The sequence below is a fragment of the Camarhynchus parvulus genome, chromosome 3 (assembly GCF_901933205.1).
Source record: "Camarhynchus parvulus chromosome 3, STF_HiC, whole genome shotgun sequence".
Lineage (NCBI taxonomy): Eukaryota > Metazoa > Chordata > Aves > Passeriformes > Thraupidae > Camarhynchus > Camarhynchus parvulus.
This window is the reverse complement of record NC_044573.1, coordinates 87,929,496-87,955,995: the sequence shown is the minus strand read 5'-3', so window position 1 is coordinate 87,955,995 and position 26,500 is coordinate 87,929,496. Positions and strand designations below refer to the sequence as shown.

The 26,500-nt window shown below is 40.4% G+C and overlaps 1 protein-coding gene across 3 annotated transcripts in view; it reads right to left on the bottom strand.

Annotated features, from left to right (window-relative positions):
* Positions 1–24,461, bottom strand: part of ZNF451 (zinc finger protein 451) — a 33,947-nt gene extending 9,486 nt beyond the window's left edge. The window contains exons 1-13 of one of the 3 annotated variants that reach the window (XM_030945598.1): positions 24,188–24,461; positions 23,468–23,551; positions 19,471–19,554; positions 18,148–18,273; positions 16,769–16,880; positions 16,038–16,188; positions 14,602–14,728; positions 13,080–13,233; positions 11,024–11,171; positions 8,843–10,494; positions 7,681–7,815; positions 4,554–4,684; positions 3,215–3,401 (exon numbers count right to left, since the gene is read on the bottom strand). In XM_030945598.1, coding sequence (XP_030801458.1) covers positions 3,215–3,401; positions 4,554–4,684; positions 7,681–7,815; positions 8,843–10,494; positions 11,024–11,171; positions 13,080–13,233; positions 14,602–14,728; positions 16,038–16,188; positions 16,769–16,880; positions 18,148–18,273; positions 19,471–19,554; positions 23,468–23,548 — 3,088 coding nt within the window. In that variant the 5' untranslated portion in view covers positions 23,549–23,551; positions 24,188–24,461. Of the gene's footprint in view, positions 1–3,214; positions 3,402–4,553; positions 4,685–7,680; positions 7,816–8,842; positions 10,495–11,023; positions 11,172–13,079; positions 13,234–14,601; positions 14,729–16,037; positions 16,189–16,768; positions 16,881–18,147; positions 18,274–19,470; positions 19,555–23,467; positions 23,552–23,784; positions 24,091–24,187 lie in introns of those variants that run through there. The other 2 variants (XM_030945600.1, XM_030945599.1) reach the window with 2 other exon arrangements.
* Between the last annotated feature and the right edge of the window lie 2,039 nt (positions 24,462–26,500).

The following is a 26,500-nucleotide window of genomic DNA, read 5'->3' as shown; positions in this document are numbered from 1 at the left end:
AACTTCCTGCTGTAGCTAACACCAGGTTACAACTGAAGCGTGACTTTCTTATCACTCTCTACTGCAACAAGCTGTGGCTGCTATAATAAAGGAATATATTACTAGAGCAACTGTAATTCATTCATGGTGCATCACTCTGCAGATGCTCATGCCCTTCACATTCAGTTTCACATTCAGGAAAGCAGGGGCTGGAGGCTGTGATTTGCAATCTGTGTTAACTGCAGGTTTTGAAAAAGCAGAGATGGGACAGATGTAGCATTCATACTGGACCTCAAACTGGACCACACAAGGATGTTCACGAAAAATCTTCACTATGGAGAAGCAAAGCAACTATTGTCAATGTCTTCTATAAATTTGTTCTTCTGTCCTCTTACATTATTTTGTTGGCTGTAGGTAAACAAGCGAATTTTGGGCATAGTGGGAGTTAGGAAGCTTGGGAGCATTCATTAAAATGAACTGAAATCCTACTCTTCCAAACATAAAAACTCTCATGGAAGCTGCATTTGGTAGTATTTAAACATTTCAGGCAAGAGCAGCAGATTGAAGACGCAGGCTGGCAACTCCATTTGAGCACAGGGAAATGCACTTTATGGGTCAGTGAAAGAGCTATGGTGGCTATCATATGTCTGCTAATGGCAGACAACACTACATTCAGTACACCACTGACTCTGACAGGCTCATGAGACAGACTGGCTCTTCAAAAGAAAGGACAAGAAATACTTTCAAAATTTTTTCTTATTATTTAAAAGAGTCTGTTTTACATAAGAGGTCAGTCACTGAAGGATCTCATTTGAACATAACTGGGAGAAATACAGTTAAGCTAAAGACTTACACAAAAACAACTTGTCAACCAAAAAGTTGTGGCATTCCTGTCAGTGTCCAGATGGATATGATGACCACAACCTACTATCAGCTTTGCCCTCAACACTGTCCAGCACTCATTAAAAGTGTACTTTCAACACACAGGATATCATCAAGACACAGACAACGGAATAATGATATTTTTCTGCACACTACAGTTTTTTTTGCTATCAAGGAAGACACTGAAAACTCTTCTCTTCTGCCCTTCCCAAACCACTCAGTTAATATGCATGAAGCTCTTGTCATGTGTTGTGGTTTCACCATAAAAGCAAAAACCTTCTTCATTTATGAACTCAGGCTTAGCAGCAGGAGCGAACAAGTAAGAATGCCTCCTCTTGTCATGCCTCAAAGGAAGGTCAAGCACCTCCTCCAGCCAAGGGTTTCCTATAGTAACATACAGTTGGTATTGTATTGCAACATACGCAGAAAATGTTATTTTTATTATTTACTTTAAAATAAATGCAGTACTATAGTTCCCACAGCAGTTGTGCTGGTAAAACAGTTCACAAGATGCACCTGTCAGATTGCCACATCCAAACACAATCCAGCTGCTCAGAAGCTAATGATAGCTCTGTCAAGGTGATTTAGGGAAAGAGCTTTCTCATTTTGCAGCTCATCCAATACCAACAACAGTCTGGTATTTTTCAACATGATTCTCTGTCCTGTTTCTCACTTATTTCTCTCTCCAGAATAACAGCCATAGGCTTGAGAAAGTCACAAAGCAAGCAATTCTTGTTTGCATTTCCTTACACTCAGCTGCTTGTCTGTAACAGGTCAACAAGTTATACCAGCCTATGATACACTGCACGACTTTCCATCTCAACCCTCCAATACCGGTTTTGCCACATTAAGACTTGCAAATGATGGCTGATGCTGCTGTGTACTATGTGGTGGCTTCATCTTTTCAAAGAAAAACTTTATAAACTCTTGGTAACACCATCATGCCACAATGCAGCAAATACAGACCCATTACCAACAGTGAATTCTCTAATATTATGTTTTAATACATGACAGGGAGACAAAGGCAGCTCTTGCTGTCTGGGTCCCCCCTTGCTGACACTGACTAAAAAAGGGGACAATTCTGTTCCTTACAAGTTTGTTAAGGAATGCTAACAGTCAAAGCAATCATGTGTCATTCCATCAATTTCCTGTTCAAGGATTTCTTTTCATAATGACCACATGTGCAACTCAAGTGGAATGCACAATGAGCAGCCAGACAGCAAGTTAAGGTTTGCAGCCTCCAGGTAGGGCCAATTACCACAAATATTAATATAGTAAAGGACATTGAAAGAAATGTTAAATTAAGAAACTTCTAATGCCTGGGGTGGCCAGAAAACTCTGTAAGCAGCTTTTCTGTATCAAAAGCACTTAAGTCAATTCCAGCTCACCACATAATTTTTTTTTTCAGAAAGCTATTTAATTATCCTATTTTTTCCCCTTTAATCAGTCAATGCCAATTCATCATTCAGAGATAGCACTCCACTTCAATCTTCTTTGTGAAACAGCAGTACCATGTTATAGCCCTCATAAACCTATATCAAGACTAGCAGTGTAAATTTTCAGAAAACAGTTTAGGGCTAATTCAGAAACAACTTTCTCTAACATACTCTGAATTTACAACCCTACAAAACCGCAACAAGAAGCCAGAAAAAGCAAAAATGTCTACAGAGAAATGTCAAGTCTTCCAGGAAAATAGCAAAATACTTTGAAATGCTGATAAGTATTAAAACTCATCTCAGCTCTGGTGCCCTTTGCATGAAAATGAGCTGGCTCAATCCTCTGTCACTATCCTATATAAAACCAATGTGATTATTTTAGCATGCCATTAGAATCTGGCACTTTAGAGAACTCAGAAACTTCCGCTGAGATTTTTTTCTCCAAATGGGTGTGTGAGTTGTGCCAGTGAAGACACTGTAGCCAGGAGGTCCAAGTTAAAATATACAGAAGTATTTTGAGAAATAATGATGCTTTAGCAGGGTCACAATTGTTTCAGACAGAATAAATCAAGCCAAACAGATCTGAGAACAAATTGATAACTATGCACACAAGAGTGCTTCAAACAGCTTCTCTTGAACTAGAAAGGAGTCTTCAAACTCAAATCAGTGTGAGTCTCCTGCTATAATAAAGAATACAGGGATGACAGTTTTTTACATTGAATAAAATGCTTGATTTTAAGTCTGTTTTCAAAACATGCCCAAGCATAATGATTTTCTAATCTATTATTCATTGAAATACTACTACAATACAAGAAGCACCAAGCAACAGTTTATGTTACCAGTGTAAGTGTTCCATTTTTTTATTGGAAAGAACTATCAGTGTACTGGAAAAATTGTGTTTAATGTTTACTTTGTACCTTTTGTTGTATCTGAAATGCTGTTTAGCAAGGCACACATCATGTCTCCTTCAATGTGGTGAGGATTCAGGATGCGAGCTGACCGCTGGGTCATTTTAAATTGGTTTTCCAGTTCCAGGAAGCTCTTGTCTCCAGAAAGAATAGTGAAAGGAATTTGCTTGGGCAGGTGCTCATCCAGACGGCCAGCCTATGCAAAACAAATAACAAGTGTTGAACAGAGATCATGTTTTTATCTCATGGCATTTGGCTGGCTTTGTGCAAGACAGGTCTTCATTGGAAAGTTTTCTACAGCAATTTATTCCTGCCTTTATGATCCAAGCCACATTATCCCACTGTGAAAGGCACTGTTTCAAGAGTTTGATGCTCATTTCTTCTCTACACACAATAGATACTGGTGATGGCTACCAGAACAGTACAGATGGAGTATGGAACAAATTCCTAAAAAGCAGCATTTTAGAACTGTCTCTACATAAAACAAGTCCTCTCTGCAGAGCATTTTAAGAGTAACATAAAAAGCATGATGAAACATAAAACCACTGTTGCAAAAATGTGCTTATACAGATAGGCAGTATTTTTTTAACTGATAAAGCACTATATGGCCTCAAGCTGCACCAGGGGAGGTTTAGATTTTCTACAAGGTTGTCAAGCATTGGAACTGCAAAGGTTGTCAAGCATTGGAACAGGCTGCCCAGAGAAGCACTGGAGTCACCATCCCTGGAAGTGTTCAAAAATCACGTGGATATGGCACTTAATGACATGGCTTAATGACAGTGGTAGTGCTGCGTTAATGGCTGGATTTAATGATCTAGAAGGTCTTTTCCAACCTTAAAATCTATGATTCTACATTAGGAACACGAGTCCCCGTGGCACCCCAGATTCCTGTCCCTCACCTGCACATCCCCCAACCCTGCCAAAGCCCAAAGTCTACTGAATAAAGGCACTGCCCTTTGTCAGCTCAACAGGGTCTGTGAAAGCAGCACCATTCATCTCCACTGTAAAGATGGCTCGAGATTTGGGCTACTTGAAGAGAGACAAAGGAGTTACATATCACTCTCAAAGAGAAACTGTAACAAGTGCTGGATTTTTACTCTTCATTCCCTAACCGGCTCCCTTCCCCTCCACAACAGACTGTTGCTCTATTCAGGCTAATTTTTAAGTCACTTCTCGACCACCTGACTCCACTCAATCCAGGTTTATCATTCTTTATAGGAGACACAGAAGTGTCATGGAAAGAATCTGAAAATGTCATCTGCAATTAGTACTTAATATCAATAGCAGATACCATCTGCCACCCTTCTCTGGGTACAGGACACAATAAAGCAAGCGTGCCCTAACTTACATGAACACAGAGAGCAAAGTCTGCCGCTTCTCTTCTGGTACTGCAACGTGGATGAAGAAAGAAACATCCAATCCTCTTAAGATAATTGTAAATTTTGCAATGCACTGGAGGCTTCCAGTTGCTGTATCCTCCTGTACAGTGAAGGGGAATAATATTAAAAATAATAAAAACCAAACATGAAAAATAAACAAACCATGGGTTTGGGTAGAAACACGTCTATGAATTAAGAATGCAAGAAGGCAAAAGCAAATATAAAACTTTAAAGACAGAATTTATTCTGACCAATGTGAAAGCTAAGAATAACATATAACCCAAATCCCCCCAGACTTCTTGTTCTTTCGATAGAAGGCAAAAAAGTATGATGCTACTCTGTCAATTTTGTACAATTTTTTTTCCTTCAAATCCTGAAAAGCTTATCTTCTAGATATCATGTGCTTTTAGACACAAGGATGTGTTTTTCTCCAGTTTGAAGCATCGTTACAGTTAATGTGCAGAATCAGAAGAGCTCTGGAAACATAGTACAAGTAGAGAAATGCTTCTCTTAGGGAAACGTGTACTAGAGGAGTTACACAGTCAACATGCACTGTAACTGCCTCACACATCCCATGTCAAAACTCATTAGAAAGAGGATCCAAAATCTGGAGCAACAGCTGAGAGAAATGCTAGAGTCCTGACAAACCCATGGATGCAGTCAAGGACAAGCAAAATGAGGCTACAACTGGGAAAAAAGTGCAGGAATTTTCTAAACAGTATACTAAGCATGTAGTTACAGGCTAAGAAAATAGGTGGATAATAAAGATGAGCTGAGTACAGACAAAACCAGTACCAGACTGAAACAAGTTGCAAGGGAAAGAAGCAGGAAGTCTTTCAAGAAGAGAGGAAAAATCAGAGGAGCTTGCCCCATAAAAATACATATGGCACCATAAAAAGGCAAGCAAATGGAAGGACCATTTGACTAGAGTGACTACAAATCTTTTAACATTCCAATGGCTAACAAATAATAGGTCTGCAACATGGAGTTGCAGACAGCAACAAAATTTTGCTTTATCTGTTCGATGATAGAGTAGGATGTAGGAAAGGATTTTGAACAGAAAATGAAAGCAGTCATTGATGGCACTTCACATGAGGACATGGGAAACCAGTGTTCAAGTAACCAGGCTGCAGAGGATGGTTTACATCAACATGTCCACCCACAGTCTCACAAAGAAAAAGCATTCCTCAGTAGATTCCTCCTGTTTCCCCCCTGCCTTTTCAGCCTAATGGCAAGAAGATGATATCAAAAATGATCGCAAAGATTTATTAAGAGTCTACACAGAAATTATTTAGTGGAACCTGTCCATAAGAAAAAAATGCTATTTGCAAGTTGTTCTTGTTTGCCCTCAGCCACTGCTATTTGGGAAAGACTTGTATTTACCAGCCCTGTTTTTTGGCTGCATAAATGTGCAACATAAGCATTTGACTAGGGCAGCTGAAAACAATGACAGACCTGTATTTATGTCATTTGTTAGCCCACAAATGGATGAAAGACAACTGAGTATCTGAAGACAGAAACAATACAGAGTCCAGACAATACAATGGAGGAACTCAAAGCAAAGCTAAGGCTATAGTAAAAACAGGGATAATAGAAATAATGCAGATATATAGTATAAAAATAATAGTTAAAATTCAGAAATGTTGTTTGGGAAATGCAGGAAAAAATGTTGCTGTATTTTCACAGGTTAAACAAACAAGAATAGCGTGCCTCAAGTAACTATACAAATCATTATTATGAGAAGGTACCTACAACAATAGATTCAGATGTGCCTGGGAGCAACCTTAGTGTTCCCAGGCTCAAAACCAACATAGTTGACACTAAAACTGGTAAATTTTTCTTTAATATGAATATGGCCCATTTTATTCACAAGTAACTCTAGCATATTTGTTTAGTTCAGGTGCTTAAGGGGCCATTCCCATGAGGCAGCTTGCATGCAGCAAACCCATTAGGAAGTAAGGAATTGAGTGGTGCTGATATGGGCTGTGCTGTGCCATCAGGCCCCTGTGTTTGGAACATCTCTGGGCACAAAACTCCTAACAAGCAGATACCAGATTCAGGAATACAGATGACTGAATTTCTACCACTTCACATTAACAGCTATACTTGCTCTGCCTTCATCAGCTAACTGGAAAATCTGTTTCTAAGAAGAAAAAAAAATGACCCAGGCATCAACAAGCCTTTTTGTACAACCTGAGCAGCACGACAACTCTCAGCTTTCAGAATAGCCTTGATTATCTTTTATGGGAAGAGATAATGAAAAACACTTAGCAAGGAAGTGCAGTGCTATAGTGTTTATCAACTGTAAAACATACCTGACCTACAAATCTGGTAAGATGATGCCTGTGTTCCAGGCCATAAATATTTTGAAACTATCCCTTATTTATATTTTACTGAAGAAATCAAGATACCACAGACAAAATAATTGCAGAGAAAACCTGTGAAAAAAGCACGAGGTGGACAAGCAGTTGGTTCAAAAACAGTTAGATAAAAACATCAAGTTAAATGGATGCTACTGGCAGACTTTGCAAAATGGTAGGATCTTTAAGGTCCCTTTCAACCCAAACCATTCTATCATTCTATGAAACTCATGACAATGTGAGTTCCATCAATCACTGGTATCTTTAAGATGGGACCTACACCTATTGTTGTACTGGATGACCAGGACCACTCTCTACAGAACAGGCCAGAGACAGAACAAAATTAAAAGTCTAAGAGTGCAAAATCATGCCTTCTGGAACTAAAAATCCAAATCAAAATTAAAAATCCCAGCCTTAGAGAAGGACTTAGGAGTTAATATAATCTCTGAGTACTTTGGGTGCCCTAATAATTATGAAAATATGATAGAGCTGAAGTAAGCTCATAAGGGAACTTAGAAAGACTCCTAAACAGTTCTGCAATTCTGGAACTATTCTACAAGGACTAGTAGGAGCAGTGGAGGTTTAGATGGAGTTTGAAAAATTCAACAAGCAACTTTAGAAGCCTAGTGCATACTTGCTCCTGCTCTTTATTCTCTCAAATTCAAGGAATCACTGCTCAAGTACATGTGTACACTTGTTAATCTTATCTTTGAATTTACTTCAAACTTTTTTTTACCTTGAAAACCCCAGATAAATGTCCCTTGGTTCAGGTTAGCTGGCAGCTGTGTGAAAAAGCTTCCCCAGTTGTCCAGATCCACCAACACAATGTGAGTCATGGTACTCAGATAGTCAAGATCAGGAAGTTCACCATCTTCAGTGGGATAAAAAGGACACATTAAAAATTCATGTGACTTTCTGGTCAACCAACTTGCTTTTGAAAACTCTTGTAGTCACATATGTAAGTGAAAAGTCACAGAAAGAAAAGCTTCAAAACATGATATTATCTGGTGACTGCATACATTTTAAAATCAACTGAATTAGCACTTAATAATGCATAAATTAGAGAGAAAAGTAGAATCTGGCTATATGGTGATGATGTAGACCTGGACAGTTTTATGGTAAGCACAGAGAGCTGTCGTCCTGCACCAAGACATTTTAATAACTCATTTAATATCCAGCTGAGTACCCCTGACGATGACAAGTCTCTGTGACATTCAACTGCTTGCCTGCATAAAAGCACATAAAACGTTTAGATATGCACTTTTTGCCGTATTTCTAACATAAATGTCTACCTCTTAATCAAAAGCATTATGACACCACTAGTAATCACGAAACACTTTCTATTTCTGAACACAAGCAAATAATACATACTGGGAATATAAATTCTCAGATGATACTGCTTTTTGGCAAGCTAAGAAACCTAAAATGATGGTATAACAGCATTGCCCACACAGAGAGCACTAACAGGCTCATAAATATTTATATATATAAAAGGCAAGTATCTTTTGAATGTGTATGATCAATCACTTTTACACTTCTAGGCATTAGATCCCTAACTGGGGTGTCCTTGATGGTGGTCCTCCTTTTAACACCAAATTATGCTCCAAACTAATTTGAAAATCAAATGTTTTGGTTTCAGAATTCTCACATCTGCCTTTTTTCTTTTTTTTTTTTTTCCCTAGACTTCATATAAATGGCATATAACAATAAATTGTGGAGTCTGAGTTTTGGAAATTCAAGTAGGGAGAATTCAGTATTTGAGAAATAACAATTAGTAAATTCTGAGCTCATTTATAGACTGGATGTAACCAAATGGTATGTGACATGTACTGACAACAAAACAGAGTGTGTTAAGGATAGCAATACTTTTCTAATGCTGAAAGAAATTTTCTACATACTTTCACTAAGTTCTTCAGAATGTTCTAAGTCCTCATTTTTTATTTTCTTTCCCTCTATTGGGCCCTGCAGAGAAGAAAACTGTGGTCTGTCCTGAGTTTTGGATGGAGATGCTTGAAATTGTTGCCTGTGAGGTTTTCTGACCACACAAGCCCCACTTGCTGAAAACTTGAATACTGTGTCTTCTGATTCTGCTGCAAGACTTGATAGATCAGGTTTCTGTAAGAAGCAGTGTTTCATGTGATAGTGCTGATGCGCACTTTGAAGATCATCAAAGTTCTTGTTGCATGCAGCACATCTAACAACATACATCTCTCCCTTAGATTTTACTGACTTGTGGCTCTTGAGATGACTGTTCATATCAGCAATATTCTGTGCCGTGGCAGAACATAGGCAGCATCGAAACCATAAGTTTCCTTTCTGCAGCATGGCTTTCTGACAACTCTCATGATCGTTCCTCCTGTTTATTTTGGAGACGTAAGTTGTCCGGCAACCGCAGGTTAAGCGGTCTCCTTGTTCCACTGGGAGGAAGTCCTCATCTTTTTTTATTGACAGTTCCATCTGCTCAGGCACAAACGTATAGTCCATGCTATGAAGCGTCTTGTAATGGATTAGAAATTCTTCCTCTGTGTTGAAGAAGAGATTACCACAAAGGCCACAGAAATATTTAATCTGCATCTCCTGATTATGATGCTCTTGGAAGTGCCGCTGTAGAGTTCCTACCTTCCGAAAATGATTTCTACATATGCCACATGAGTACCTGTGAAATGCATGGCTTTCTAAGGACATGCAATGCTGTTGAACACTTTCTTCAGACTCAAACATCTCCTCACAAATGCGGCACTGCCACTTTCCCACAACAGGACCACTTTCAGGGGACAGTTCCACAGGGCCAGAAATGCAGTCTTTATCTCCACCTGCAGAAACGCTCACTGCATCAGAAGCAGATGGTATAGGTTCGTCTTCTACAGCTTCTTGCTCATAGTAGTAACTATGCCCACCATGAAATTCAGTTACATGTCCCATAATATCCTCTTCTCTAAGATCTACAGAGCATGCTCTGCACCAGAGAAGAAAATTAGTCAAGTGTGCTCCTCCATGGAATCGACTCATATGCAGGCGGATAATGCTTGAATTTTCAGCCAGCTTTCCACACACAGCACACTTGTGACAGATCCTATTTGCTGATAAAATGTGCTTTTCTACTGACTCTTCTGTAAAAAACTTTTGAAGGCATTCACAAAACCAGGCTTTTACTTTGGAAGCACTACCTTGACTTTGGTTTGCAACTTTATCTTCACTTTTACCTTTTAAATTACTCCTCCGTTTTGAAGGACTAGACCCTGTTTCACTGGAAGACTCATCTGGACTCAAGTGTCTTTTCAGCAGTGGTCTTGACCGTTCCGCAATGTGGGCCAAATGAGACTGACTTTTATGTTTTCCATTGACATGGCAGAACATCAAGATTGACTCTTCCAGTGTAGTAAAAACTCTAATGTTATGTTGAGTGGTTTGTTTGTGTTGGGTCATCTCATTCTTATCAGCAAACAGTTCATCACAGCTCTCACAGTGACCTTTCATTTTAAATATCTCTGCAACTTGGGAGATGCTTTTCTTTGACAGTGCCATTGGCCCAGAATTATAACAACGTGTTCTAGAATGGATAAAAAACATAAAAGAGGTTATATCACCACCTGAAACATTTGTAAACTTTCAGATGTACTCGATATATTACCAAGTAGCTACAGCAGTAAGTGCATGGAAACAGGGTGCTCTGTGTACTTTAATCCACCTACCAGCTTGCCCACAAAACCATGCAATGTATATTTAGTCTCTGAAATTTGAAGAGAATTAGGTGCTAATTTCCAAAGCTAGCATGTAGATTGAGACTTATGTTTTTGACTGTACATTTTCAAAATCAAATGCTGGTAACTTAGAAATAGTGGAACAGCAAAAAGCTTTTGTTGTTCTGTTACAGAAAATACAAAAAGGATCTTGACATTGATCAGCTTTCTGCAGTGGGGTAAAGTTAAGGGGGCAGGCTTTTGATTGTTTATTCAGAAAGTCAACATTCAGATGGTCCTAGCTGCCCTGAAATCCACTAGTGTCATTAAAAGCATGTCTGCATACTTGTCACTGATCTATGGATGTTCACATTATAAAGACAACTGCCTTTCACAAACCTGAAATGAGCTGTTAATTCCATATGTGAGCGCAGTATCTTGAAGCAAGACATACATTTCACTTGGAAGGAGACCTCTTTACACAGAGATATCAAGAGGTTCTTTGCAAAGGATGGAAAAGGTAGTGGATCGCCAGACTTCACTGCATCTGTAAAACACAATGGTACAAAGTGCAACCACACGTTAGAGTTTTCCAATACAATTTCAGCTCTCTGATGACTTAATTACTATTGTTACTTGTCTATCACAGGGTTCGGAATGCAAGTTAACAAATATCAGCTGAGCTATAGTAACTGTGCAATGGAAGCTGTAAGTAAATCCTGAATTTTTTAAACTTCTGTAACTATCTCATACCTGAATCTGTTTGCAGTTTGCTTTTTTGTACTCTGTGACTGGTTTTACTTCCCTCTTCCTCCTACAATGCCAGGTCAATATCTCTTTTAGGAAGGTTCTTACTTACTCCTCCTCCACCTATCACCAGCTATCTACTCTTAGTAGATAAAACTTTGTTTTAAGCCATACAGTATTTTTTCTGAAAGAGCACACAATTTATTTAACAAGTTTCTCACATACCCTGATCATCTCTTTCTTTCTTTTCCATCCTTAATGTTAATTCTCAAATTTTTAGATGCAGGACTTTCTGTTGTTACGAGTATATACTCCACAGGTAACTCCTAGTACCAGCAGAGTAAGAAAATTCTACTGAAAAGATAATGGAAAATGGTTTATGGGTTATATATTGTTCATGTTCTGCACCTTAGAGGAAAATTTTCTTTGATTTTTCTGTTTTAGTAAGATGTGATGATCAGCAGGCAGTAATTTGAGGTTATGCCTTTCAGCTAACTTCACTGGCAGATCTCAGGCCATGCTGATAATTATTAATCACGAAGCCTAACTAATGCAAAGTAAAAAATGGAGCACTCAATTTTTTTGTTCCGAGTTAAGCACTCTCCAACTCTAAAGAAGAAAACACTAACTTGTGCTTTTAATCTTTTCAGAGCAATAGCTCACCAGTAATCTTTTTTAAAACCTATGACCCAAATTTAAAAGCATCTGCAGTCCTCACATTCAGAATTAATAATCTGTTTGAGAATAAAAGTCCATTAGAGTGACAATGCATAAGGGAAAGTATAACCATGTCACTTCACTACAAGAAGGCAGCAGTACTGACTCAACCTGCAGGGGATTCCTTCAAAGCCTGCCTTTTCTGTACACTTCCTGCAGCCATTCTAGGGGACACCCGAAGTCAAAGATACATTTATGAAGATGAGAAATAACTCTATGAATCCTTTTGGCCATGTAGGCTTGTTCAGACAGTTGCAACATCTAAAACATGGCCACTCAGCAGTTCAGCTAACAGTGAAGTAAATGCTTTAATGCCTATTGCTTATGTCAAAAATTAAATCAGTACAGCTATGTTGGGCATTAACCCTGTTTGCAACGCCATGATCAGACAGATCTTTCCTCTGGACTTTGTTAAGCATGGTTCAGGATGCTGCCAGCTCACAATATAACCAGTATTTCAGCCTTCAGCAGCCATGTAGTCCATGCAAGCCATCAGACCAGCAGCAATGTTCCAGCTAAGCACTCTAAATTTGCAATTATATGGAGAAGACATTTTAACAAGTCTTTGCCATCAGGAATGCCAAGGGCACTGGCAAGAAAAATAGCCTCCAAGCACACTAGAGTAAGGGGAAGGAACTCAACAGCCACTCTGACTGGAATTGAAAAGAAATGAATGCGTTTTGCTCTGAGTCTCTATCAACATGCCAAATGTAAATTCAGGAAAGTAGTTACATGGAGTCACTAGAGAATGAGAAGCCTATATGAGAGACTCAACAGCATCTCATTACAGCAAATGTGATAGAGGATTTCTACACAAAAATATGAATTTCAAAGCATCACATTTAAGATCTTAAAAGAAAAATAAGAATTCATTAATAACAAACTTTAAAACCTTAAGCTTTTTTACTCAGCAGAAAAATATAAGTCTGTTCCTATCATAAGGATGAATTATCAGAAAAAATTAAAAGCAGTACACTTAGTAACAACGTACCACTCAGTTCAGGAACCTGGATGATGTGTTTCTGTTGTGACATATGCTGCCAACACTCATCTCTTTTGGTGAAAAGGAGGAAGCACTTTGGGCATGCAAAGCACTGAATATGCTGTGGAGGAATACCTTTTTTATGCCCATCATTTTCATTTAGCTGGAAGAGAAAATGATCTATTTAGGAAAAAAATTAAGTGAAGAAACCAGGCCCAGTTCTCATGTCCTCCCATTCCTCTCTCATTTCTGTGGTAATATTTTCACTTTTAGGTTTTCAGCTACCGCATCTGTATTTACCTACAGCCTACTCTGCATTTCAGCTCACAAGACACAAGGAAGTGGCCAAAGTCCCACTGTCAAACCGAGCTACATCAACCCTTACTACACTGGCCATTTCTCCATCCCCTTCTTGCACCACTGGGAGCAAGAACCTTCCCAGGGACTATGGGCTCCAGCAATTCTTAGCTATTCCCTTTACCCAGGCTCTCAGAAAAAGCTCCCTCTGTCATTAAAGCAGCGGTTTTACCTCATGTCAGTTTTCCTCTAATCTTGCTAACCTCTAACTCCCCAAAATGCTGCTCCTCAGAGTAGCCCAAAGGTCTGTGTCTTCTGTAGAAGTCAACTCCTTCCACCAACTTTGCCTGCTACATCAACTTCAGAGCTCTGCCTTTGGGGCAAAAATCCTCTAGTTCTGCTTCTGGTGTTTTTGCTTGCTTTCTACATTACTCCAAGAATCTTCATTATATGCTTAGAACTCTGATTAGGATTATCTCCCCATTCCTTACATATCAAAGTAATCCCATCTTCTCACTGTCTGCAAGAGACACTCACTGTCCTTCCCCGACCTTGGCTGCTACTCCTGCTAAAGTCCCTGAACACATGGGAGGCACACAACTTTGAAGCAATGGAAAAAGAGCAGGGACACACTACAATGCAGTCTTTCAGCTTGTCAGGTATGACTAATTATCAAGTTATTACTACAAGCAAAATTTAGTCTGATTTTCAGAGAGTCTAACACTTCCCCAAATTTAATGCAGCTTCTGGAGACTTGGCGATAATATTTGTTATGAAAACACTCCATTTTGAAAATGCTATCCACTACCCAATTCGACACCAGACTGCTTAAATAAAACCCCCACCTCCTTTCTGCTGTTTCTCTTTGCTGTCAAGTTATTTCATCCTAACTTCCTGCCTTTACCTTTCATAGTTCTGGAAATGCAGAAAAAAGGGAATATGTATCAACAACCCCAATAGATGGACAAGAGGTTCAGGACAGAACTATGGTCCTCTTGAAAGCATACCAAAAACAACCTAATGGTCACATCTAAAAGGAATACTGTCAGGCTACACCAGCTGTTTGAAACACAGCAGAATCAGAGAAAACAATCTTGAAGAGTAAAAAAGAAAAAAGAAAGAGGGTTAAAGAAAAAACCAAACAAAAAACCCACCAAAAATCAATGTATTATTTTAAGTCTTAAACCCTCTACTACATTCAGTCAGGTTGAGTTATTTATCCTTATGCTCTTGCCTTAGATAAAAGATGATCACTGTACTGCTGAGAGGTTGCAAATCTTTCACAGCATATCACACAGGCAAAAGCATTATGTGGGGGTCCATGTAATGTGACTGTTGGGTCACAAGGAGAATGATCAAACCTGGAGAAGAAGAAATAATTAGCAAACTAGTCCCCTACAAATACTCAAATAGCTTTTTTTTTAATGGGAAAAAAATTCTGTCCTTTGAAGCTATCAGACAAAAATCCCCTATCTAACCAACCTAAACTATAAAAATTCCTTACTTCCCCTATCATGAAATGTATCCTGTACAGAGATGATTATCCCTGCAGCTTACGTGTTAAAACGGCCACTCTGGAGAGAAATCATACTGCTTTTAAGGGAACTAACAAAATCCTAATTTCCTACATAGACATTTTAATAATTTATTTATTTTTATCTCCCTGTACTAGTTCTGGTTGGGATGGAGTTCATTTTTTGTAGCAGTTTGCATGGCTGTTGTGTTTTGGATTTATGAACAACTGTTGATAGCACAGAGAAGTTTCAGTTACTGCCGAGCAGTGCTTGCAGAGTGTCAAGGTCTTCTCTGTTTTTCGGATTGTCCCACCAGCAAGATGTTGGGAGACACAGCTGGGACAGCTGACCTCAAATGGCCAAATGGACATCCCACAGCATAAGACATCATGTTCAGCAATAAAAGTTGTGTGGAGGAGGAAGGAGATAGTTGGGAAGACAAATGCCATCACTCTAAGCATCTATCACATTTGCTTTGCATGTGCACAGAGTTTGTGCTTTACTTATTAAACTGTTTTTACATCAGCCCACGGTGTTCTCACGTTTACCCTACACCCCACAAGTGTGAGTGAGGGAGCAGCTGTGTGGGGCTGAGCTGCCTATGGGGGTTAACCCATGACACTGTCCTCAACTTCTCACCATCCTGCCTATGGACACATTCAGTAGTTAAAGGGCAGCATCTGCTGGAATTGAACACTGACACACTGAGTACTGACTAGCAATATCAGCTATGAACACAGCCTATAGCTTTTGTTCCTCTTTCCCTGCATTAGGGACTTTTCTCTTTATCTTACCACCAACTTGTGTAAGTGAGCCTTTTGGCTTATTTCAAGTTTGGATGAAGATATAACTAAACTGGAGTACAGAAATCTGACTTCCCAAAAAACCTCAGATATTAAGAAATGTTCAACAAGCGGAAGACATCAATTCTGAATTTAAAGAAAAACCACACACACCAAGTAAAAAACTAAACCAAACCATCAAAAAAAACCTCCATGAAGTTCATCTATAGAAATTGTAGCATATTAATTGGCTCTCAAAATGGAGCTTTGTCAGTACAGGCAGTTTAAAGCAGACTTGATCATGATGTCCCAAGTTAGAGCACATTCTTTCATTATTATTCCTTGCACTGAATTCTTGCAATGTATCTCCTTACCTTTGAAGGTGACCCAGAAGAAGATGTACATTATCAAACTCTCTGTTGCAATGCATCACAGGACAACATTTGGGTCTGCTGTTGACTCGAGTCTGACCTGTCCTCTTAAAAATATCCCTTCTTCCACCATTAACAGAGCCTGGTTTCAGACCTGTGTTCCAAAACAAAGTACCTAACCAGAAGCTGAATTACAGAGGCCTAAGAAAACAACACACAAGCTCTAAAACACTCCAGAACCAAACTGCGGTGATTCTTAAAACAAACTAACAATCTATCCTTCAATCCTGCTACAGTAAGTCTGCTCTTTCACTGTCTCTTCAATTCCCAGTAGTACGACTTTTTAAACAGTTTGACACCCTTCCCGCAGGTCCTCCAGGCAGTATTTTAAATTCATTAAATATTGTGAAGTTACACTTACTTACACTTTCCTAAGCAGCAGCTCAACAGTAATATTTTTTCTCCCTGGCAACTTGGCTTATAAAAAATAACTAACATTGCCTTATGGGTTTTTAGAAAATTTAAGATATGAAGCCTAAGTAGCAAAGCATTACAAGAATAGCTTTCATGGAAAGAAATGTTTAGAAACTTGTAAATTGTATGCTCTAGCAAAATTAATATTGCGGGATTTGGTTATGCACAAGGCACCTGCAAGCTCAACACAATTTTCACATGTTCTACTCTGTAATGCAGGAATTAGAAATCATCACTCAAACTTAGTTTTCTATTCTTACCTGGCATTTTTAACCACTGGTCTACACATAACCTTGCAGCTTCTGTATCACTGTGCTCCCGAATAAATTCTAGTTCTTGCAACCCATGGGCATATTGGGAATCAACTTTCTCCTAAGGGAAAAAATATACCGGACAATGTTGTAATCAAATTGAAAGAAGAAAAGAAAAAGAAAAAAATATTAAGTATGTATCTCAAAACTTACATATGGGTTCCTAAAAACACACCCACAAAAGCCAAAGTGAAGGGAAAAAAAAATCTTACAACTAGACTGACTTCTACTTAATATAATAAAAATGGAATGTAATAGAAAAAAAAGAAAAAGATGTTTTCACTTTGAAGACTAAATTTAATTCTGCAGCTTGCACTACCTGACGAAGAGTGAAGAGCCAAGCAGGAGGAAAATATTTGTATTCAACAAAAGGATCTTTTAGCCTTCATTCTCAAGCTGCTTTAAAAGCTACATAGTTACCTCTGACTCCACTTTACAGTTGAAGAACTGCATGTGGAGGCACAAACAGATTGCCAAATGAAAGTGCAAGAGACATAAGGGGGATGTAGGCTTCCAGACTTCAAGGTTACCTTGGACTATATCTAATTTAACCTTTTACTCCATTGTACTACAGTTGCATAGTTTACCATAGACTGCAACAAGCTGTAACCATAGTAGAATTATATGATTTTAAAAGCCTTTAACAGTGTTGAGAAAATTAGGTTGGGAAGTCAGCACATTTTCCCAACTCTGGATTTACATTTGTCCCTGTTCAATTCCATCAAGTTGCTGTAATCACTTTCCTTCAAGATGTCCAGCTCCCACTGAGAGCACTCCTACCATTAAGCCACTGACTGGATCTCCCAGTTTGTAATAAAAGTAAAAAGTACATTCTTTTCAAATGGCAGCAAAGTGCAACTAAATATATTGAAAGTTTTTCCCATTATGAAATACTACCTTATACAGATTTAATGCAGCAAACAGCTTCCCAAAAATCTGAGACAAAAGCAGATAAATAACAAGGCTTACTGCATGGTGGTTTGTGATAACTGTTATTTTTCAATTAATTGAAATATTAGAATATCAGAATAATTGATACTAAGTTTCCACTGCTATATCTACAAACAAGAGAAGAAGTTTTTGCCAGTGTTTTTCTTTCATTTAATTTTTCCCCCTTAGTAAGTACAATAAGACTAGAAATTTGATCAGTTAAAAGCCACTGCAAAGACAAAGTCCATGTAGTGCTTCACATGATGCCCCAGAAGTAGAAGTCTAATTGCTATTTCCAGGTATGCCTCACCAATTTTTTTTATTTATTTAGTAGTGAAAACAAAGATACTACAAGGCCTTTATTATGCATTTCTTCCAAAATAAAATACACCCAATACCTTAAAGGCTTTGTTTTTCTCTTCTTTTTGCTGTTTCTCTACTTCAACATGGCGTGCCAGGCGATCCAGGGTTGATGCAACTCGTTCCTTCTGGTAGTCAATGTGATCCTTACGCTTGGTATTGCTCTGCAAGTGGAAGGTTCAGCCCTTCTGTGGTGATTGTTATGTAACAGACACTAATACAGTGAAAAGTGACGCCCAAGCATCACCACATAATTCAGTAAAGATACTCTTAGCCTATGTTCCATGAGCTGCCTTGTAGCTTTCTCTTCCTTTTTACCAGCATCTGTAGCTCCCGTTAAAAAACAAACAAAACTGACCCTCCTCTTCCACATATTCAAGGCAATTCAACATAAACATTAGCCTCACCATGCAGTAGAGGAACATGCATGATTGTGCTGAGTGTCCTAGAAGTCTCCAACAAATTAAAAGTTAAGTTCTTCCATGTAAACAAAATCCCTCCTGACTTCAAAGCCAACACGCAACCCATCTAAAAAACCTGCAAACTGCTATTGTTCTTTCCCTAACGCTGCCCACTATCTTCAAAAAGGCAGATCATGAGCTTTTTCTAGCCTAAGGGATAGGCCATCTACTCTAGCTTCCTCTTCTTACAGTCAGTTCTAGTAATGATCCCTGTAATGACAGCCTGTACATGTACAGAAGATCATCTTTCCTTAAGAATCAGGTTTATTACAAACATCCTCTGCTGCAATACTTGAAAACAAAAGGCAAAAGACAGCCACTGCTGCCAAAACCAACTCTAGCAGGGTCTATCAATGTCCCTTTCAAAGGCCTTGCAGAGCAGGCAAAGTAAGTTTGAGGGGATAGACAAACTGATGAGCCTGCTTCTGATTCGTACATTCTTAGAATGGATTATGAAGGATTAGGCTGAGCTAAACCCAGACTGTCACTGGAATAAGGTCGTTCAACCCATACATTGTTCCTACCAAGTTATTTTAGAAAGAAAAGGCCTTGTAGTAGACAAGGCATGTTTTTAGGATAGAAACTGGGCACCCTAACTTCTGAAGCTGCATGTAAAGTGACATTTATTTCCAAACTTTTTTTCAGATGACTGAAAGACAAATTAAAGTACCAAGTCATTTCAAGGTGGAAAAAATGGCTCTGGAAAAAGTAAGTGCTGTTATTCTTGCTTTTCACTCAACAGCAAGTAGAAAAATCAAAATATTTCAATACTTGTTATTTAGCACTTGTTAAAAACACATCTAACAAGGATTTTGTGAAGAATAACTGATGGGAAAAAATAGAGAAGACAAATTATTTTATTAAACCAAGATTTCCCAAGATACATTACAACACACTCACATGAAAATAAGAACTGCTGTTAGGTTCTTCATCCTCACTGCTGATGAGATCAATGCATTCAAGGACAGGCCTTAAAGGTCCTTCCTGGAAAAAAAGTGTTAAAAAAACTCAGACAAAAGCATTAAATTGTCTTCCTTAGAGATAAAATGTACCATCTCTGACATATACTGGCAGTTTCTTCAAGATATTGACAATCAACTACGTAGGGCAGGCTAGGAAGACCTACTGCCTCATGATGAGTGGCAGAGAGCAAAGCAGCATGGAATCCTCTGTGCTGCTCTTAATGCAGCTCATTCTTTACATTCTTCCACCTTTCAAGGCAGTAAAGCTGCTCAGCTGGCCAGGCATGAACAGTCCTCTGTCTCACTGGGGAGAGGAGGGATGAAATCTTGGACAGATGACAAAAGCCTCTATGAATCAAGCTGCCAGCCTCCAATTACCCACAAAGAGTAACTCTTTATGATTAAACAAAGATAACATGGTTTTGTAAATGAAATATTAAAAAAAAAATCCACTGCTGGTTTGCTTCTGTAGAAACTGACAGGCTCTGCAATGCTTTTAAAAAATTAAACCTTTATTAAACAGGTGCCAGCAAGTAAGAGTTCAAAGACACACTCTGACCATCTGACTGTCCAATCAGCTCAATAATGTGTTTTGAAATGTTCAGCTCTGATCCTAACAGCTGCTTTAACAACAGAGATTTTTTAAATTTGTGTTTACTTACTCTCAGGGCTCAACAATTAATAAAAACTTACAAAATACTGACAGCTGAAATGCAGAGTAACTTGCTTTCAAGTGATCAAAACCATAAATTTAACACAAGTAATATTACACTTGTTTATATATTACAAGTATATGTATTGTAATATATAAATTATTATATATCTTTATACAATAATATATAAAGGTTTCTATTATATATTTATTTTAGAAATAAATATATTAAAAACCAGAGAGACAAATCCTTCATTCTGAATATCTAATATTTAACACCACAGAGGTAAAGGAAGCAAAATCCTTAATTGGTAACTACTGTGTTTTAGTGCATTACTTGACTTGGTATATTAACTAACTCTCCTCTACGTCCAATGCTTTTGGTGCCAACTGTGGCAACTTGAATTATCTATTTCTTCACAGGGCATTAAAACTGTGAATTTCTTCACTCTTGCCTTATCCTTCCCAAATTAGCAAAATGGGGGAAAGACCATCCTATGTTGAGAACACAGGAGTAACAGCTTGCACTGTAGATTAAATCACATTTCTCTGATGGTATGTAAAGCTTAAAATGTAATGATTTTAAATGGACAAAGTATGTTTTAATGAAGAATTAAAAGGTGGGAAATTATGGAAGAATAATTTTAAGTTTCTTGAATGAGGGTGAATTGGACTACAAAAGCTGAAAATCTCTGGCAGCAGCAGATTGACAAAAAGTCCTTATTTGATGGAGCAAAAGCATAGTCCTACAGTATGAATCCAAACACTCTAGTACAAGTGAATGAAGTAGAAAAAAAACCACCCCAAAACCACACAGAAAAACTGATCAAAGAAACAAAAAAACCCACACCAAAGCCACATCTGACTGTCAAGAAGGAAAAAAAAAGAGAAAAAGGAAGAAAAACACAGATCACATAATATGGCCTACAGCTACTTGTTATCTATTAAAATGAGCACAGGTTGAGATACCCCAGTAGCTTCTCCAATTCAATGTATACAGTACCATCTTGTGCACTGGGTCTTAAAGACATGCAGATAATCAGGAGGCATCCATCCATAACATTTATGAAGAGTGCAAGTTTCCAGTCATACACATTATTATATGGAAATGATGATCTAAAGCTTGCCAAGCAGTCTAGAAATCCTTTTGCAAAGTCCAAAGTCACCTTCACTCAGAGGAGCAAATGAGAGCTGAAGACATATTGCTGATATTAGGTGATGGCCACCCTCACATTCATCAATTAAAATAGTAAGCTCCTCACCCCAGGATATAAACCCTGCAAAAAATTTGAGCAGAGTCATCTTCCTATATATAGCAGCCTCTCTTGGAAGCAATAGTCCCTGGGACCACAAAGGATCCCTATAATCCACAGGCAAAGCCAAAAGATAAAAAAGAAAAGGTAGTTAGAAGTGTTGATTTTAGCTCCTTTGTTTCAGTTCTCTTTCAGTTACTGTTCTTGCTGCTCCAGCAGCCCTTCAATCCTTACATTTTGCAAGCTATACAAGCTATCCTTGTTCACTGCCCAGCTTGAAGAAAATGAAGCCTATTCAGACGCCATCACAGAATCACAGAATGGTTTGGGTCGGAAAAAATCATCTTGTCCCAGTCCCCTGCCATGGGCAGGGACATCTTCCACTAGAACAGGCTGCCCAAAGCTCCCTCCAGCCTGGCCTTCAACAATCCCAGGAATGAGGGGCATCCACAACTTACCTGGGCAACCTGTTCCAGTGCCTCACCACCCTTACAGAAAGGAATTTCTTCCTAATATCTAAACATACTCTCAGTCTGAAGCCATTCCTCCTTGTCCTCTCACTAGATGCTCTTGTTAAAAGCCCCTCTCCATCTTTTCTGTAGGCTCCCTCCAGGTGCTGGAAGGCTGCAATTAGGTCACCTTGAAGCCTTCTCTTCTCCAGGCTCAACAATCCCAATTCTCTTAGTCCTTCCTCACAGGAGAGAGTGCTCCATCCCTCCATCATCCTGGTGTCCTTCTGGGCTCACTCCAACAGGTCCCTGTGCTTCCTGTGCTGAGGACCCCAGAGGTGGATGCAGCACTGCAGGTGGGGTCTCACCAGAGCAGGGCAGTGCAGCAGGACCCCTTCCCTCACCCTGCTGGCCACGCTGCTTTGGTGCAGCCCAGGACACACTAGGCTGCAAGCACACACAGCTCATCCACCAACAACCCAAGTCCTTCTCTGCAGATGCACATGGATACTTGGGCGTACATAATGAACTTCGAACTCAATCTTGCCCAAATCAACCAAAATATTAAGATGCCTCAGAGATAACCAACTCCTTATAGTTTTTGCAAAAAAACCACCTATCCCTCCATACTAGAGCACCTAAATACCCCTGCAGAAAAAAAAGTCAGTATGTTGAACTTTGGCTTTAATCAAACACCATACAAAATAGGGGGGGATCTAGTAATTATTCAGCACATTGTTCAAAAATGAGACAAATCTACAAAAAAACAGCCACTAAAAATACTAGTATCATTTAATCACTTGACCTTAGCAATATGATTTGCTCCTTCAAGAAAAACATCTTTAGATGCGTAGACATGGTCCCTAGGGACATGGTTTAGTGCTGGGTTAATGGCTGGACTCAATGGTCTTAATGGTCTTTTCCAACCCAAACAATTCTATGATTCTGTGTAATCCTGCCATCCAGCACCACTTCACTGGTGACAGACAGACTGAGGCCACAACACAGGCAGCATGAAAAACATTCTGCCTCCCTTGGATATCCAACAGATACAAGTGTCCTAAAGTTATGTTCACACAAAGCATGTCAGCATTAGACTAGGTTTTGTACAATAAAGAGCACCTCACAATTTGAGAGGATTGTTTAAGCCCTCTAACCCATTATTTCCTTCCTCTTCTAAACTGAGTACAGTGATTTCAAAGAATGAGCAGCAATTTATTCCACTAACTTTAGAGGAACTATTCATAAAGCAAAATGCTATGCAGTAAGATTACCAGGAAAATTATCTATAGTCCCCTCTCATATACCTCCCTCACCTGCTCAGATACTCAAGACTGCATTTTCTCTGCAGGACCAACTGACATCATCCTACACCTTTCCAAGAAAGTGCACATAAACCTTTAAGGTCGAGTTGTTATCTGCCACAAACATTCACAAATGAAATTATCTTTATATTCAGGAGTAATGCTTTACATTGAAATATAATCATCATCAGTCAATGAAGACCCCTCTCCTGTTTACTGGACTACTGAAAGTGTATTTTTTACAAGCAGTGTATTTCCAGTACAAGCTCTTACTTACTCCAATGAACTCAATCTCATCTTCACTTCCAGAAGTTGGTGATTTACTCTTGCGAAGGCTGTCAGAGTTATGAGACTCCATTATCTAAACATAAACAAATCATACTATATAATTTCACTTTTTAAGTTCTGTTTAACTACACAACATTTTCCATTTTATAGCTTCTTTAGAGTCTATCTGTATTCAACAAGTCTCTATCATTCACTCCCAATTACCAGCGACACCACAAGAGGCAATAAACGACTCTGACTCGAATCACGCTACTATATTTTTCCAGATATGTAAAACACGGTTTTATCTACAAAGTATGCCAATACCTACACTCCTCCAGCAGCCGTAGCTGCAGTGTAGCAGCCCAAGGACATGCCTGAGCCTGAAACCCCAGCAGGAGCCGAGACCCGAGCTCCAGCCTAGCGGCGCTCAGCCACCGACGAGCCGAGGCCGGCCCGTAACAGCTGCGGGCGAGCTCGGGCGTTTTTAGCAGCTGCGGCTGCTTTGGGCCGCTCTAGGACCGCGGCAGAGGGCTGAGCTTCCCGCTCCAAAACAACGGCGGCGGCTGCGCTGCTGACTCACGTTCCCGCAGCGCACGGCCCCGCGGCTCACGGCTCTGCGCGCTCCGCACACCGCGCTGCCCGTGCTGCGGCTCGCCAGGCCCCGCCCGCGACCGCTGCGCTGCAACCGCCGGCCCCGCGGCCCGCGCAGCGCCCGGGCCCCGCTCACCCGCCGCCGGGCCCCGCGGGCAGCAACGCCCCGGCCCGCCGTGTCCCCACGTCCTCTGCGGCCCGGGGGCGGGGCGAGGGCGCGGCAGGGCTCGCCGGGATCGGGAGGTGCCGCCGCCGCGCCCCGCGCTCCCCATGGCAGGTGCCGGCGCTACCGCGGCAGCACCATGGCGCGGGTCCCCCCGGCCGGCGCTCCGGGCTCTTTCCTTCTTTTGGGCTCTCTCCTTCTTCCGGCCTCCCCTCGTCCGCCTTCAGACGGGCAGCATCGAGTTCCGGCTCGGAGGGGGAAAATCCGCGCTCTGCTTCCGGGGGAGGAGGAGGAGAGAAGGAGGAGGAAGGGCGGCTATTGGGGCTGGCAGCCGAGGGGCGGGAAGGCGCCAAAATCGCCTCTGCGGGCCCGGCCGCTGTCCCGCTGCCGCTGTTTTAGCTGTGCTGTACCTGCTCAGCCGCCTCACACGGTGCTCGATCCAGCCCAGGCATCTGCAAAGGTCCTTTGTGAAGATCTTGCGGGAGGCGTTGCCAAGGGCAATGGTGAAGTCCAGATATACAAAGGTCGTCTCTCCACTCATCTACCAGGGCAATCAGTATCACAGAAGTCTGTCAATCTGGTCAAGCCTGATTTCCCCTTGGTAAAGCCATACTGACAATTCAATTATTTTCTTACCACTGAGAGGCCTGGAAATATTTATTGGGATTTGTTGCTTCATTACTTTCCCAGGGATCAGGATGAGGCTGACTGGCCTGTGGGTCTCCCTGCCTTCCTCCTTCCTGCCCTGCTTGAAGATGGAGGTGGCATTTGCTTTCCTCCAGCCACAGGCACTGGTCCCAGACACCATGATCCATGAAAGATAGTTGGGAGTGATCTCACCATGACAGCGCCCTCAGTACGTGTTGGTGCATCCTGTCAGGGCCCATAGACATAGCATGCATATGCCCAGCCTGCTAATGTATTTATTCCCTGGCTTGCTCCTCTCCCACCAAGGGTACATCTTCCTTGGTCCAGCCTTTCCCCCTGAGTTTTGGAGCCTGAATTCGTGAAGACTGGTCTTGCTAGTGAAGACTGAGGCATGTACTGTGTCACGGTATCATCTGTCTCATTTTGCAATGGGCCTGCATTTTCCTTAGTCTTCGTTTTGTCGCCTATGTACTTATAGAAGCCATTCTGGTTGTCTTTGACATCCCTAGCTAGATCCAATTCCAGTCGTGCTTTATCTTTCCTAACTTGATCACTGTATGCTTGAGGAATGTTTCTGTATTTCTCTGAGGTAACCCATCCTTTCTTCCACGCTTTGTATGCTCCCTGTTTGTGTTAGAACTTGACCAGGAATTCCTTGTTCATCTACACAGGCCTCATGGCATTTCTGCCTAACTTCTCTTCACAGAGATGAATTGTTCCTGAGCCTGGAGGAAGTTATCCTTACATATTAAGCATCTTTCTTGGGCCCCTCTTGCCTCCAGGGCTATATCCCATGGGACTCTTCCAGGCAGATCTTTGAAGACACCAAAATTCACTCTCCAGAGTGGTGAGCCTGCTTTTTATTCTTCACACTCCCCTCAGGATCCGGAGCTCCACCATCTCGTGCTCACTGTAGTCAAGGTTCCCTTGAGCTTTACATTTTCCACAATCCCTTCATGGGTGTAGGTCCAACAAAGCACTGCTCGTTATTGCTCCTTGTTGACTCCTTTATGACTTGGAAGAAGTTACCAGAAACCTTCTGGATTGCTTATGTCCTGCTGTATTGTCCCTCCAGCAAATATCTGAATTAGGATATTAGGACCAGGGCTTGCAAACACAAGGCTGCTCCTGTCTAGAAAAGGACTGGGAGATTTCTCCATTATGATGTCTCATAGACATTTCTTTGCTTACATTCAAGAGCTGAAGGTGACCTCTCCTAAGCTCCATCTTCTTGAATTTGTGTTCTGTTCCTGCCATATCACCTTATGCTCTTTGCTTTTTTCTCTGTCCATCAGTCCCCCACAGGACTGCTGGTTACTCTCTCACTTAACTCTTAGTTTAAATCTCTGCTTATGTGGTCATGATCCTACTGGTAAAAATAGCTTTGCTCTGCTTAGTGAGGTGGATCTCATCTCTGTCAAGCAGAATGTGATTTGCAAGTAGGGTCTCATGGTCATACAACTCAAATCCTTGTCACCAACACAGGTTCTGCCAACAAGTATTGACTTGTCTGGTCAGTGCCCCTTCACTGCCAGGATTGAGAAAACTTCACTCAGTCCGCCATGCCCATGATTCTTGCTATTTATCTGCTACTGCTCGCCTGCTTCTTTTTGCCACCCAAAGTAAAAGTCAGTATGA